General features: G+C 39.2%; 1 protein-coding gene across 2 annotated transcripts in view; it reads right to left on the bottom strand.

Annotated features, from left to right (window-relative positions):
• The window catches only part of MRPS27 (mitochondrial ribosomal protein S27), a 42,699-nt gene that overhangs the window by 25,631 nt on the left and 190 nt on the right, over window positions 1-16,878 (bottom strand). Inside the window, exons 1-4 of one of the 2 annotated variants that reach the window (XM_064439188.1) lie at window positions 15,413-15,530; window positions 14,856-14,933; window positions 8,985-9,055; window positions 6,410-6,468 (exon numbers count right to left, since the gene is read on the bottom strand). In XM_064439188.1, coding sequence (XP_064295258.1) covers window positions 6,410-6,468; window positions 8,985-9,055; window positions 14,856-14,933; window positions 15,413-15,464 — 260 coding nt within the window. In that variant the 5' untranslated portion in view covers window positions 15,465-15,530. Of the gene's footprint in view, window positions 1-6,409; window positions 6,469-8,984; window positions 9,056-14,855; window positions 14,934-15,412; window positions 15,531-16,878 lie in introns of those variants that run through there. The other variant, XM_064439186.1, reaches the window with a different exon arrangement.

Below are 16,878 nucleotides of genomic sequence, written 5' to 3'. Positions count from 1 at the left end.
TAAATCTAATCTAATCAACCTATCTGTAATAAGACAGCTCTGGTCTACAGCATGTCAAGATTATTCCTTAACAATGTACTTGTTCATTAAGTTTTCTGCTGCATTTATTGTGATTCAAAAAGGAATAAATACTTGCGTCATAAAGGAATGATTTAGGTTGATGGATGCAATAACTACAAAGTTAGCAGTTCCCAAAGAACAAATCATGGCAGCTCTGGGTATGGCTGTAAGCCCAATAATAATTCAGGTTTTTATCCTAGTAGTTGCCATCGTCAACATTACTTAAAGGGAAAACATTGCTGCACTGTGTAACACTACTTAGGAAATCAGTAGGAGAGGAAACTCAACAGAAACAGTAGCTTTATATGCTTTTTTCTTCTGTTTACATGGGTTTGGAGGTACTGCCTGGCTCCGGCTGCCATTACTGCTCAAGGTCTGTAACGGAACCTGAAGTTCCTTTCAGGGGAAGCTGGATGGGGTTAATTCTCAAGCCTATCTTTACAATTATTAGTCATCAAAGCTAGCAAAGGAATAAATCTCTGCATGTGTTTATGTTTTAAATTCTGAAGCTTGTAAAAGGCTTTACTCCGTCCTGGTCATTTGTATTCATATGAACAGCTCACTCTTTACATTGCTGGCTGCAATTTAACCTCTGTCTAGACTTCCAGTATTTCTAAAATATAATGGGAGATCTGCCTGCAGACAGGCTTTTTGCTGGTGCAGAATTTTACAAAACAACCTTTAGAATGCCACCAGGTATGGCGAAATTGAACTTTAAGATGAGTCAAATTCTGAGACAAAATTGCCTTTTCTCCTTCAACATATATGAGTACAACATTGGAGATGTGGTCCTAAATACTTACTGCTCATATTGTACTTCAGTCTATTTCCAGTACTACCTACGAGATAAAATGCTTTGAGCTGCTGATTGAAAGATACGAAAATTCTGCTAATATTCTTTTATTGCAAGAACAGTAATGAAAGTCTTTCTACCAATACTAAATGAAAAATGTATCTACATGGTGTATGGTCTGAGTCAGTTTTTTCCATTTCTGAATCTGACTGGCTTTATCTTTCTATCTACTCCAGAAATATTTGGGGGGGGGGGGTTGCCCCATAAGGTTGATATACGCATTCTGTTTGTAAAAGAATCTTTCTTCTTCCCTCATTTTAAAAAGAAGGGTTTTAAAAATCCAAACACTTACCCCATTAGTGTTATCTACATAAAAAAAAGAAAAGATTAGTGTTGAAGGAAAGTCTTCCAACTTTTTCAGCTTTTATACACAGTGCCTAGAAAATTCTTATCTGGTTTCTGCCAAGCTTAAAGGAAAGCTTTACAAAAGGACAGAAGAACTATGAAAAGCAGATGACTGAAAAGGCCTGTATCACAAGAAGTGATCTTTCTGAATGCTTTTCAGTATTACATCCTTATTGATGGTTCTTATCCACTTTACAGCACAGTTACACTGATTGAGCACACCTACTGAATGAGATGGGATTACAGGATTAGCCTTGCTGAAATTTGGCACTGGTTCTGAAATGTAGTTGCTAGTTATTTACTCCAACAATTCCTATAGCTCAGACTCTGACAAACCAAATACAGACAATGATAACAGAGAACCCATGAAAGATGACAGGAAGAGTAAGCAGATGTGCCCCTCTGTGCAGAAATGACTGAATGCTGAAGCCAGAAGAGTGGTGGAGTCTCTAAGACGAAAACACTTATATCCAACTGCACTGGCTTGGATAGTGACCAACAGTCTTCCCACAAAGCAGCATCACATACTGATGACCATAATGCTATAGCATTAAACACGTGTATTTCTGTCATTCATGTGCAAATAACTTGGACATTGAAGTAATGAAGTAAATGAAGTAAACCTCTCTGGCACTTCCCTTCCTTGTGTCTCCCAACCTGCCAAAGAGCAGCCCAGATCTTTTGTAAATGACGTTATTTTGGATTGTTCAGCAGGTGTCCAAACAGGTAGAACATACCACTATTGCTACAAAGTGTGTTTTTCTCTCAGATGCTTCCACCACTTCCCAACATAATTTCAAAACATAACTGCTGCACAACTTGAATAATAGGCAGATATTTCTGACTCTCTTATTTTTCTCTCTCTTTCTCTGGAAGGAGTGAAAGCCAAGACCTGATGAACTGACGAAGTCTGTGTTAGCTACAGCTTTAGGAAAATTAAAAGACCTCAAAGGAAGAATTAAACATGTTGTAGGATTGTGTTGTCTCTTCTCCTTTTTCTATTTGTGCTGGAACAGGTTAATGGTATTCATTACATACTGTAGATTTATATATGGATACAAAATATATTAGTAGGAAAGAATGCCATGCAAAGTATGTTTCAGGAGCAAAATTTTTTTTTGGTCCACTGAGATAATTTATTACAAGTAATACTCTAGAGTAATTTAATGTTTTCAGACACTAAATGCTTGATTGGCATTATACTATAAAAAACTGCAACTTCTGCACCCACAGAACAGACATGCAGATATAGGCCAGGCAGGCGAAACTTACTTTGCGTGTGATGTTGGACTAACTATTGACACACATTATAAGGAATAAGCACAATTTCATACAGATATATATATATATATATATATATATATAGAGAGAGAGAGAGAGAGAGAGAGAGAGAGAGAGAGAGAGGGAGAGAGAGAGAGAGACATATGGAGAACACTATAGTCCCAAAATGATTTAATGGCTGAAATCAGGCCTCAAAACTGTAACTTACTACCATTAAGGATATAAAAGCATATCTAAGAATAATTTCTAATAGTTTGCTAGTGTCCCGTTTTGTGATTATAATCAAGTACTGACGCCAGGTAATAAATCCTGAAATATGCAGATATTACTCAATTTTCAAAAAAGCATTATCAATCATGGAAAAGCAATGAAAAAAATCTAGGTAGATCATGCAAGAATTTGCAAAGCACATGCACACGCAAACATTTACATTTTACAGACAGCATGTGCGCTTTTTTCTACATAGTGGGTCATGGGTTTAATGAAATTAAAAATCCTCCTGAGGAATGGCAACATAAAACTTCCACAATTGCTTTCAAACACATTGAAAATCTTTGTTGGCATAAAACCTACATTCAGAATCAGCAGAGTTACCTCACCACAAAACCTCTCTGTTATGCTAATGTTTCTATCATATGAAAAACACCCTGACGTGAGAAATAGTGACATCTCAGTGAGACAGGACAAAGTAAGGCGAAATGCAGGTCTTTGATCTGGCTGAAAGTGCTCTGCATTCTGATTAGAATTTCTGCTGCGATCCTAGAAGATGAAAGGATTTTTTTTAAAGTCTGACAGTTAATGGAGGGGGGAGGCATTCAAAAGAGAACAAAAAGAGGAACACTGAAAGCAGATGACGTCGTGCTTCAAAATGGCCTTTACCATCTTACTGACATGTTCTACAATGTAGTGTAGCAGCTTCCACACAGCTATTCTTATGATCTCAAGACACTCTGTGGAGACAGTACGGCTGGAGATCTACCACTTTAAAAGGATGGGAAGTTGAAACAGGTCTAAATATAATACATATATTGTATTTCAAGACCCTAAATGCATTATGGTAATGCTCTGGAACATTGTTTTTTGAACTATGTTCTGCCTCACACACTACACACACTGCAGTCTACAAATCTTATAATTACAAATTCTGGCACTCTCATCTTCACAAAAACCCTACACAGCGAGCATGGAAATGCCATTTACTTCCCTCTGATTCTTCCCACCAGCACTTCTGTACCAAGAACATCTTCCAAACTTGTAGGGGCCTTGGAACTGACTACCCTTCACCTCAGATTGCCAGAGGCACCCAACATTGGGGAAAGACATTGAAATCTCCCCCTTAGACTCTACAAGCTGTTAAGGGGAAAAACACACTACACTGGGAGCATTCTGCTTATGTATGTCCAAGCAAATGCACATACAGCCAAATTACCAGGCCATTAGCATGCCATTGGCTCACAATGGACTTTTATACCTTAAAAGATGTAAAAAAGCTTTTCACTGATACTGCCTTTCTTGTTTTTAGAAGCTTACTCTCCTTACACAAAGTACAAAAATTGTGCTTTGAACTGTTTCTCATTAAGCCAGAAAGAGAGATTTCTTGTTAAAGCTTCTGTTTCTTATCTAACCCTCCCTACTGCCTCCTTCATGTCTCATGGTGTGGCCACTTTTGCAGGACTTTTTCTGTGTCAAACATCCTCCCAGCTGCAAAGAGATATCTTTATAAACACGTCCTTCATTTGAACTCCAGCCTAAGTGCAAAAAGTAAAGTACAATAAAAGGGGCCCTGTGGATACCAACCACATCTCCTATTTCCTGAAGCTAGCACACTTATTTTCATTTGAAAGGGAAGCTGGTGCCATAATTGGGATTTTTACATTTTCACATGAATTACAGATCTCTCTACACTGTTTCACTACCTGCATATAAATGCATTTGAGAGTAGCTTCATGGATCATGCTGGAATGAAGTCTCCGGGAAAACTGATGCTAACATCTCCAAAAGACTAAGCATTTTGCAACACCAAAACAAAGCAGCATTACAGGGACACATGCAAAAAAAATTCCAACCAAAGGACGTCTGACAAGCCATGTGACACATAAGTACCTCTCTATTCTCTCCACACAGACTACTAAAATCTGTATCCATTACAAATGATCGTATCTGATGTGTGCATAACTATACTCTCACCAGCACAGGAGAATTATTTCTTAGAGAAACAGTAAATAACTGTAATTAGTTTTGGCCTGCAAATCTCTCCTTCAGAGTGTGTTTTTAAGGATAAAACCCCTGTATTTTAAACAGATGGGCTAAGCAGGCACAGATGAAGACTGGGGAGGATACTTACATGTTAGAGATTCCCATTCTATTATCTCCCTCTTACTATGGAACATTTTCTGTGTTTCTAATTTTTTTTCACTCTTTGAAACTCTTCTTTTCAAGAAGAAAGAACCTATAAGACACATTACGTTTGAACATCCCACTCTGACTATCTGGATTCTGTCTGTACCATTTTGAGACTCAGCAATTGAACTACCACACTTTCCTCTTGGTGTCAAGGCATTCAAAGGTCTCTTGGCATCCTTTACACTACAGGGCCCAACTCCATCAGAGAGAACTTAAGTCTGTGTGGCACAATGTACATTACAATCTTTAAGAATGTTAGCAAAAAGTACTAGCAGCACATTTGTAAAAGAAATATGAGGGCTTTACTTTCTCCTGTCTTCCTCTCACCTGTTGCAGGATGGAAAACTGATTTCTGACCACAGATTCTGACAGGACTAATGAAATCTTGATAAGAAGGAACGAAAGCTCTACTAACCTGCCCTCTGTGAGACTCTTCTTCCTCCTTTTATTTTTTCATTACAGGGTATTGCTAGTATTAGCAAACTCGGTTTCTTGTTTCCATCTTGAAGCTCTGAGGTTCCAATATTGCCCCAGTAGTACTAGAGAATCAGAGATCTAAGTCTCATGCAGTCATGCACTTACAACTATGCATATACTTAAAACAGCCATCCAGTAACCTTCTTCATTAAAATAAAATCATTATTATTTACAAATAACATTATTCGTAAAGATGCTCTCATGCACTTTGACAGGATGAGTTACTTTCTCCATCAGGAAACCTAGCTCTCAAAATGTGTGTGCAGCCATCCATAAAAGAACTAATATATTTTAGTGATGGGCAAGAATTGCTTCCCTCTTAAATTTGATACTGAGATGTACTGATCTGAAGTAAGCAAGCATTCAACCTGACACTAGCAGAAAGGGTACCTAATACACTTCACTCAACACACAAATAGTGGCAGAAAAGCCTAATAGCCCACGCATAAGGTGAACTAAACAGCTAATCTGGGGAACATAAAGTATTAAGGAGATAAAGCCCCAAACTATACTTCATTTAGCATTGCTGACTTCATCATTACCACAGCATACCCGTTCTCATTTCTGTTCGTTCTAAGGAAACAAGCTTCCTTGTTATATGCAAATATGCTTATAACCAATCTAGTTAAATTATGACCTAGAGAACAAAAAAAGTATGAGAAGGAAAAACTGTAAACAAACATAATTCTTTATAATTTCAGCATCTCTAATGTAAATGACAGCTGGAGGTTGTATGCGCTGTTCAGTGCCTCAGACTGATATGCTTGACAGGAGTCAATGCCAGAGGTCCAGAAGGAGGGCAGCCATAACAAAGGAGCAGTTACCAAGAAGGCCCTTAGCTGTGAGTTCTAAGACAAAGAAATGCATGTATTTTGTGAAAGAGAAATCAAAGCCAGTAAGCTGGAAAGGGAAAGAGTCTTAAAAGGGCAAGACTTCATGGTATTTACTTGTATGTCTCAAAGTTCATGCTTGGGGGGAAAAGATGCTTACTTGTAAAGGTAATATTCGGCTTGATCCACTTCCTCTCGCGAAGAAATGTTGTCAACAAACTGATTAAAAAATAAGAAATAAAAGCTTCAGAGGGAGCACTCACAAAGCATATTAGAAGAAAATGCCAATTCAGTAAACAAAATATATTTGGCATATTTAGGTGTCTGACAGTACTGGAGGTCTTCAAGTCTTTGCTTGCTCCTATACAGGTTTCCTCTAGACTGCTAAGTCAAATCATTTTAAACTGAGACAACTCCCATCCTCACCTCTAAGAAACATTATGAACCTTAAAAAACATAGAGACCATCTGAGAATTATGTCCATATAGCTCAGTACCCCATATTTTTGCTGCTTCTCTCTGAATTTTTTGCTTTTTAATCACATCCTTTATTTTGAGAACGCATTCAGTTCCTTACGTTTTCCCCCCCGATTTTGAGTGAGTCTCAACATGCCTTGCTTCTCTTTCTAAAAAGTATTCTTTCCCCTATAACTCACCTGTTATGCCTATGCATACTATAAACTCTGAAGGACCGGGGCAACAGCATTTTCTATCTCACCAGAAGAAAAAAGAAAAAAATCATGCCCTGTGCTGTAAAGCACAATCTTCCTCACATTTAAAACCTTGTCTACTCCAGGCAATTTTCCAAAATTCCCAGTTTCACCAACTATTTAAATAAAAGCCAAGTTTTCAACCAACTTTGTCTTATAGGAACAGTGAATCCTCTTTTCCTGTAGGTTTTACTAACATAAGCATAAAGATGCTGGAACACTCTAGAGTCTTCCCAATAATACCTTTAGCTCAGAATATATAAACACGTTCTCAAGGTCAGTACGCCTCTTATCCTAAGCATAAGCTAAAAATAATAGTTTCAGCTGACTGGTACTTGCTCTCCAGTTTCTTAACTCTCCTGGCATGCTGTGTACATGCAGGTGTCATCTTTTGAGTGTGGCAATAGCATGACAATGCGCCTTATTTACATTTTAGAAAATAAGAATCTGATGTGAGCTCCAGGTATTGGAAAGGGGGACTGTTTGACAATCTGGAAATGCCACTCCTCCAGGGAAGAGGTCAGCCCAAAGCAGGAACATGAAGGCAAGGAATAAAGCTGATTAAGTAATAAAAGGGCCATGGATGCTGTCTCATAAGCAGTGATCAAGAATGCCTGATCTGTACAAATGCTTCATCTTCTAACTGTGTAAAATGTTATGACTCCTCAGTTAGTAGTGCCAATGATCCTAATTAGTGGCATTACTGGCGACTCAGCGTTTTTGGATAATTTTGAAGATTGAAATTAGTTTGGGTTTTGTTTTTTTTTGTTTTGTTTGTTTGTTTTTGAACAAGTGACATATTTATTCTCTTTCTTCAGTACAAACACTAACTCACACAGGAAACTTAAAAGTACACGTCACATCTCTGCCCTCACTCCCTCTCCTCAGATTAACCCATCCAGAGGATGGAACTGGTTATTAATTCCAGTAAAAATAATGGCTTCACTTATCCCATACCAGCATTTCTCCTGCCTCAGTCTGCTGAGGCAAGGAAAGAAAAGTATAGAGGCAAAATTGTGCTGGTTTCAGCTGGGGTAGAGTTTATTTTCTTCATAGTAGCTAGTTTTAGATTTGTGATGAAAACAGTGTTGATGACACAGGGATGTTTTAATTATTGCTGAGCATCGCTTACACAGAGTCGAGGCCTTTTCTGCTCCTCACCCCACCTTACCAGGTGAGGAGGCTGGGGGCGCACAAGAAGCTGGGAGGGGGCACAGCCGGGACAGCTGACCCCAACTGACCAAAGGGATACCCCATACCATATGACATCACACTCAGTATATAAAACTGGGGGAAGAAAAAGGAAGGGGAGACTTTGGAGTGATGGCGTTTGTCTTCCCAAGTAACCATTACGCGTGATGGAGCCCTGCTTTCCTGGAGATGGCTGAATGCCTGCCTGCCCGCCCATGGGAAGCAGTGAATGAATTCCTTGTTTTGCTTTGCTTGTGTGCATGGCTTTTGCTTTACCCACCAAACTGTCTATCTCAACTGACAGGTTTCCCACTTTTACCCTTCCAATTCTCTCCCCCATCCCACTGTGGGGGGAGTGAGCAAGCGGCTGCGTGGGGCTTAGCTGCCTACTGGGGTTAAACTGCAACCGAAATTTATCCACCTCTGCCTCACTCTGAAAGGAGCCTGGAAAGATGCACACAGCAGGCGGCATGAGTTCACTGCTCCCTTAGCAGCCTGGGTTCTTATAAAATGCCTGAGGGAGTGTTAAAGATCTCATTAAGACAGAAACCACAGGAAGGCAGGGGACATATATTAGGTAAATACATAGCCCAGTAACAGTGAGGCCCAATTTTACTAAGAGACAAAACTATTTCTGTTTTGAAGACCCTACTGTCCAGGTACTAACGAGTAAAAAGTGACAACAGAACAGCTTTACACGGCAATTTAACAGTATAACAAGACATTTACGACCTCCCAGAAGAGGTGATGTCATTTATCCCCTCTCAGCTCACTTGACTTCATAAGCATTCCACGATCATTTCCATCACTTTATGATTGGGATTTATTTCCTTACCCGAGCTATCGTCAAAGAGCTGACAGGCAGCTTTCTTTCATATGTTCTGTCCATTAAGTGGGCTAAGTCAGCTGGAGAAAACAGAAAAAGAGTATGTTTAATATACTGGCATTGCAGGAAAATCTGCAGAGCCATCATACAACCTGGAATAGAACCTCTGGTCATTAAATAAAATTCTGGTTCCTTGTTAACATCTACTTTTGAAGTTGTACGAAAACAGTACTTTGAATTATTGTTAAATACTTGAACAGAAAATAATACATGGAAAGGTTCTCAACATGATGGTTTTAACTTACTCGATGAAGAGGGAAAACACAAACTACCCTATAATGTGTTGGATGAAATTAGTGTAACTAATATAACTCATCTAAGAAAACTGAGCAGATGTCCTTGAAATTCACACTGGTGTTCAAGCTGAGCATCTGCTAGACAGTGCTTTTGGCATGGATTTGTCCTTTACTTTACGGTAAAACAATGAGACACAGAAACAAGCAGTACTATACTGATAAACGCTACACTCACAAACAGCAATCCAAAGAAATCCTGTTAATCAAACTGGGAACTGTGCCAGCAGTCATATAACAATATTAATTTGACCAAACAGGAACTTTAAGCTTCTGACTGTTGAACAGGTAGCCAACCACTGCATTCAATGAATTTAATTGAAAGTTACATTCATTTAATTTTAAGTTTTAGTTTTGTACTGATCTTGGAAAATGACGACTCAGGAAGAGTAAGCTGTTTATTCCATGCTTAGTGCCAGCTGTTTGATTCTTAGCTGAGACATGAACTGATAATAACCAATCTATAAAATTCAGAGACTTCAATCATACTTTTTCTTTCTATTACCCTGCACCTTCCAGGACCAGGAATCCAATATATTCTCTCTGCATCATTAGCACCTTGCTTCACCCTTTGCATCCCAGGACTGCAACTGTTACTAAACCAGGCTCTCCTTTGACACCTCTCAATTAGTCCCGCTGGCCATCCTTCAAGAGCTGATGGATTGGCTCGTTTTACAACTCATTTTCCGAAAAGGTCTTCCAACCTCCACACCTGTCAACGAAATGTGAGGTGCGCACAATTTGCACCACATCAGATTTTACTAAGCCTTCTACTCTGGCAAACTCGTCAGGGGCAGGAAGAAGCTGTGCACCAGTAACATGCTGTGTCTCCAAGGGATGCAGTCCATGAATACTGTGTCCACAAAAACATGATATCACTATTCATAATTTTAAAAACCCAACTGTACTGCCAGTGAATACTGAGGAGTATACAGTTCTAACAGTACCAATGGCATTCAATGCTACTCTGACCTTACAGGTGCTTTCTCAAATTACAACTCATTTTTGCTGCGGTAAAATGATAGAGCCTTGACTTGGAATAAAATGGTTAACTCTTAGTCTGGACAATGCTGCTGTCTGCCACACAGCAGCATTTTGTGTTTACATAACACCTTCCTTCCTAAGGCACTTTAATGTGTTCTTCAAAACACACAAAAAAACCATTTATCCCTGGCTGAGGGAAGGAAAGCCTTTCACAACCATGAAAGCAAAAAGAAATCTGGGGCAAAGTTACTGAGGCAAGTACCACCTCCTACGAAATACAACACAGGATGCTGAGCTGATGTGGGCTACCAAGGCCATGCTATACCAGATAACCACTAAAACAGCAGATCAGCTTTTTTAATGGTAAATAAATTTCTGAGGGAATATCCGTACAAGTGTCTGTATTTGACTCTGTGTTACACATCTCTCCAGCACTCAGAAAGGTCATGACGGAGCATTCCCAGCCGTGCTAGAAGTTAGAGAGAACAGATGCTGCAGCCAAGCCAGCTTGTCAGGAGCTAAGAACTGGCTAGATCCTTGCCTGAACATACTAAGCCAACTGTCATCCAACATTCTTCATCTGCATATCAAGATAGCTGGAAAAAAGTATTCACTCTGAAATCTGTTATGTTTGATGACATAGGAGTGTGAACTTTAGAAAGACAGTTGGGAGTTCATTTACCTATTCCAGAACTACTTTATTATGCACCACACTCTGAAAACTGGCTGGTGATACCTAAGACCATTTTGGGCCATGCCCAACCCCTGAGCTTGGCACTTCTTTTATCTAGGTGCTCATGAAAATGAAGAGCCCATTTCAGGAAACACCGAGTACTTAAGTAGAATATAAACCAAATTATTACAATGCTATGAGTGCAAGGTCCCAAGACTGTTAGCCATTTATACACAGGTATCCTCTGGGAGAGTTCATACACACAGAATTTTAATGCTGACCTTTTATGCTGTCTACAAAGCTGGAACTCTCCATCAGAACTTTGGCACAGAAAGCATCATGGAACACTTACCTATCAGCTCCAGTACAAGTGTCACAATAAGATAAAAGCTGACCAAACTTTAAAGAACAGAAGACAAATCAAGGTAATGGGAAACTTAGCTTTGTTTCCAGACAAATTGCCATTTCTGCTCTAGTTTCTAGATATGAATAATTTGCAGTGAGCAACTCTTTCCTGGTTTGTTTTCTCTGAAGAGCACCTAAAACCAGACTTTTTTCCTCATATTCATGATTTGATATAATTTGGCTACCTTTTGTAAACCAAGATTGCTCCACAAGTTATTATTCAATAACCAGGATTAAAGCTTCTTCTTAGTTAAAAACATCCCGACAGAAGTACCAGAATGCAAGAACGTGAATGCCCAAATCTCCTAGCACTGCTGGCAGTAAAACTTCAGTGCTAATGTTGGTGTATAAACCAAATGTTTTAATGGCCAAAGCAAAATTCTGTGTACTTTCTAACAGATATATGTTGCAAGTGCTTTTATCTGATAGTCATTACCAAAGAGGACACCAGTATATACAACCTCTCATACACATTGCCTAAAACCACATTTGTACATGATGAACTTTTACAAAACTTTAATTTCTAAAAAACCTTATTTGCACATGTTGCAGAATCTCACGGATTTAAACAAACTAATAAAACAAGCTGTAAGTCTGAGCTGAGGTCATTTAACTTCTGGGCATGACTTCACAGTTGTCTCTAGAATGATGGTATCTGAGCTTTCGTGTTCATTTTTATTTCCATTTCTTCATAGAAACTCAACGTCTTGCTGCCTGCAACAGGGCGACCCAGGGCAATGACTGGGAAAATATTGACCCTCGCCTTCCAAGTCAGTGGTTATGACATCTAACACCAGTTTGATGACCCAGCAAATCAACACAGTTTCAGTTTGATTTGCAGTGCGTACCCATCCGCAGCAGGTAGCCAATGTAGCCACAGGATAACATTTAGTTGGACTCGGTGATCCTTATGAGCCCCTTCCAACCGGAGTTATTCTATGATTCTATCACAAGTGGCACATTTGGCCACCAGATAAGGTCACTACTCTCTTATTCTTAGATGTGGTCCATCCAGGACAGGGTTGAAATCCAGTGATGGGGCAGCAGTGGGAAACTGGATATAACTGTGATGCAAAGTCTACCTGTCCCGGGAATGATGGGCTAAGCTAATACCTTAACTCCCACGCTAATATTTTGTTTTTTATATAAAGACTGATTTGATTTATTTTAAAGATCCAATTAAAATATAAAGGAAGGCTGAGGCAAGGACTTTGCCTTACAAATTTATACGTTTCACATTTCTCAGTACTTCCACATCCCTAGCAGCTTCTGGAAGGCACTACAGCTTTGTACCAAAGGCAGCTTTGAATAGCAATTACTCAAGTCTGTAAAGGCAGCACTGCCACCTGGTGCTGTGGATGAGCAACTTTGTGTACCATGAGTTTTCCTACAAAAAAAAAAAAACACACAAAAAAAGGACATTTCCTATCTCACTTGGATTCTACCATACCCTGGGATTCTGGCAATTGTTATTCTTCTCAGCATGATGCTTAGTGTCACTTCATTTCACCCTTGTTAGTGATGAACCAGCTGAAACATTGGAGAAGCTAAGTTCCACCATGCCTCCCATTTCCTCGATACCTCATTTTTAATAAGTGGAGTCCAAATTACTTCTAGACAGGTATCTTCCTATCAGCAAGCAGCTTGTAAATTCCAAATTAACGCATTTTGAATTCTTACTTTTTTGAACAAATGTGCTTCTATACACAAAATAGAGTCTTGCTCCTTCCCATGCTTTTTTTCAGTACAGAAGTTTGCTAAACTCATTCATGCTTGGATGCTAAGCTGAAGAGAATAAAGCATATCTTATATGGACACAGTAAATGAGTTTGAGTTTGGGACGGCACCACATCACTGCAGCAGAGAAATGGAACTGCCTTTAAATTAAAAATACTTCTTTTTCCTTTAAATGTATTCTCACAACATAGTTTTGCAGAATAACAGTTTTGAAACAGTGTTTGCAATACACAAACAAAAGAGCATCTCCTCAACACAGGGATTCACCCTAGCTCCAATCACCAGTTACCACACAAGATTGTATGGGCAACCATACAACTGACAGCTACACAGCAGACATCTGCAGGGCTGTCTCCTCTTTGAAAATGCTAATACAGCTGACACTGTGTTAACTTGTTTTCTCTTTTCTGCAAACACAAAATGAAAATGCAAAGCAGTTCTTTGAAAAGCATAGAAGAGACATCTGCTTTGGACCAAAAACATCAGCAGAGCAGCAGAAAGAACTGTGCTTGCCAAACAGTCACAAAGTGTCTTGCCAGGCCTGGCAAAAGCCAAACATGGACTGTAGAATGTTTTCTTCTACAGTGGATTTCCATTGACTACGACATTTGTCAAATAAGAACCCTTTTTCATCTCGAGGTGACTGGTTCAAACGCATCGCAGTCTGTGGCTCCAGCTGAAAAAACACTGCATGACCAGTCAGTCCTATTGACAGCAAAGGGTTACAAGGTATTAAGAGTGTCTGCAGGATCCAAGCTACAGTCATGAGCACCCACTGGCTGTTTCTGGCCTACACACAGTAAAACATGTTGACAATACCAACCTAGCTGCTCATAAGCAAATAACAGAAACAAATCAGCAGATAAAAAACATTAATCAGATCACTTTTCTATGTCTTCCTGCCTGACAAAAGCCCTTGATTTTCACCTGCAAATTCTTCTTTCAGCCTCATAATCCGTGCTATAATTAACACAGTTCAAGGGCCCAGGAATGAAAAATGGAAGAAAAAGATCATGCATTAAGGGGTCTTCAAAACACTTGTGGTACAAAATACTGCATATGTATCTTTAGCATGGAAAAATGTTTTGCACGATTTCTTCTATTCAACATAGGCCGAAAAAAGATGGAGTAATATCATTTCAAATGTAATCTAGCCAAAGAATTTAGCTACAAAATTTGCACAAGAGATCTCAGTACCACATGCAGATACACTATAATATACAACTTCTCAGAAATAAAACACTTAGTTTCATTTTCCCCCAACTGAAAAATCTAAAATGTCACCAAGTGTAACTTTCACTCAGGCAAAACTCAGAGGAAAATGTTCTGTTAAAAAAAATGTTTTTAAACAGGAATGCTCTTTAACACTTATAGGTCTTTTTTTTGCATTGCATTACATTTAAAACAATGTCAGTGAAGGGGATACTTGGAGACAGTCTTAACTGTCAGACACAAAACTATGACATTCATAAAAGCTTTGGATTTTGTGAAAGAGAAAAATCAGCTTGTAGAAACCAAACATTAATTAGATGAGTAAATTCTAAGTTGTTTCTGCATCATATGACAGATTTTTAACATGTTGAACAATTTTTACTTAGAACCTCAGAAGCATTTTGCTTCACATATTTTTTTATTTTGAAGTATTTATAGATTATGAGCTGGTCTAAAATGAGTTCAGGTTGCAGTTAATTAGTCAAAGTAGACAAAAAAACCCCAAACTTTTCTCACCCAGGCTATGCTCCTCTTTTTGTCTCTTTTCCCATTTTGAGCTGTCCAGATAGGCTGCAGAAAGAAGAGATCTTCTACCTAAGAAAGAAATCACTACATAAGCCAGGTTGCTTAGACATCTCTAAACAAACTAACACTTCATTAAATATCACCTTTTTCTGTCACATTTACTGAGTTGGATGCATTAAACTCTTTATGACACAGCTGTCAGCAGCACCTACCATAACAGTTCAGGTTCCTTGTGTGTGGATGAGCCATTACCCTGTCATTTTTAAAACAGAAAAGCTTTCCCGTAGAAGGGTTTTTTTCCAGCATATAGCAAATCTTCCCAAACCTGAACTCTGTATTTAAGAAAATTATAAATTTGTAAAAGTAGAAAAAAACCCCAAACAACAATAATGGATAGGTTCTTTGTGCACACAGACCTTTTTCATCAAATGCTAGGAGATAGCTAAATGTAGGCAAAAAAGCATAAGCAAAAAAGATGAATATGCACAAAAAGGCTTTTCTGTTATTGTTGGATGGTTATTTTTTCCACCTGTAAAGATTTGTCTCACCGGAAATGAAAAGTAGATGCTCATCTGGAAATACTCCATTTTTGATCAACATCCTTTTTTTGCATCTCCTGTGAACTGCAGAGTTCAGTCAAATGTTTTTGGAAGTTTTTTCCAAATACTTTTTGTACCACCTTCGAAACTTCCTAAAGATGCTGTTCTATCTTTTGAAACAAAATGGAAAATGTTTCAGCTGGAAGAACAAACCATGTTCATGCATCACTTACAGACGATGAGGCCTTGAAATGCATGAGGTACATCTGGATAAAATTTCTTGAAGGAAGACAGAGAAATACATGCAGAATATTGCAGAAATTAATGTTAAGAAACATGAAGTATTTAAAAAACAGGCATTACTATGCTACACAGAATTCTTAGCAACTGCCTTAAAACCTTTATCTGAAAATCTATCTGCTACTGTTAAAAGTTTGTTATTTTTCTGTGTGAAACAATTTTTCTCCTTATGATACTTCTGACATGCAATTATACACACACATCCAGCTGTGAACATCTTTGCAAAATTTGTCAAAAAGACCTGGCACATGGAATTCCACAGTCAGAATATGATAATATATACAATGCTTTACCAAACAGGAAATATGAAAAAGAGGTATTTTGGTTTGGTCAGTGGGGTTTCTTTTAAAGCTATTTTTCATTATGCTTATAAAAGCGGCACACAAAAGATTGGGGATTTTGGTTTGGGTGGTGGTTTGTTTTTTTTTTTTTTTATAAACTTCTGTATGCTCATTCACAGCTAAGCATGCTACTAGCAAGCATAAGGGTTTAAAGAACTATTTTCACAAGTTGCACAAGCAAGCGTCTATGACAGCGCGTTGCTCAGCTAAGCTGGAGGCCAGGTTGGAGGCCTTTCGGCCAGTCCACTGCTGAGCTGCTCCGGTGCCAGAGGAACGGGTGGCGTTTCCTTGACCTGGGCATTTAGCTACCAGGAAGCAGCACAGGGAAATTTCTGCTTAGGGAAGCTGGAAGGGCACAATGAAGTTACCCATCGTCACCACACTTTAAGTAAACATTATTGAGTTCAGTTCTTCCCAAAGGTCAGGATTTTTAGAAAAGTGGTTTTTCAAAAACATCAGTCTTGGCTGTGCTTCTGTCACCTGAGTTATGAGCTTCTAACGAACACTAACTGCCGCGGGTCTGGCGGCCCCCATACAACCCGCCGCGGCTTCCCGCGACCCAAAAAGGCAAGTCCTTAGACACCAAGCTATGAAATCGGCAGTGCGGAATATCTAAAAAACAAATTAAGACCACTCTCCCGCACCGCATGCTAGCGATACGCCGTTCTCAGAACTGCCTCCAGTTTTAGATACCCATGTATAAAAGCGAAAGGAGAGTCCCCAAGCAGCACCCCGTCCCCGCTCACGCTCCCCACGGCGGCCACCACGGCGACTCGAGGGCCGGTCCCCCTGGGCCTGTTCCCCGCGTCCCGGCCTGGCCCGGTCCCCGCCGTC

This window comes from Phalacrocorax carbo, chromosome Z (assembly GCF_963921805.1).
Source record: "Phalacrocorax carbo chromosome Z, bPhaCar2.1, whole genome shotgun sequence".
Taxonomy (NCBI): domain Eukaryota; kingdom Metazoa; phylum Chordata; class Aves; order Suliformes; family Phalacrocoracidae; genus Phalacrocorax; species Phalacrocorax carbo.
This window is presented reverse-complemented; position numbering and strand designations above follow the sequence as displayed.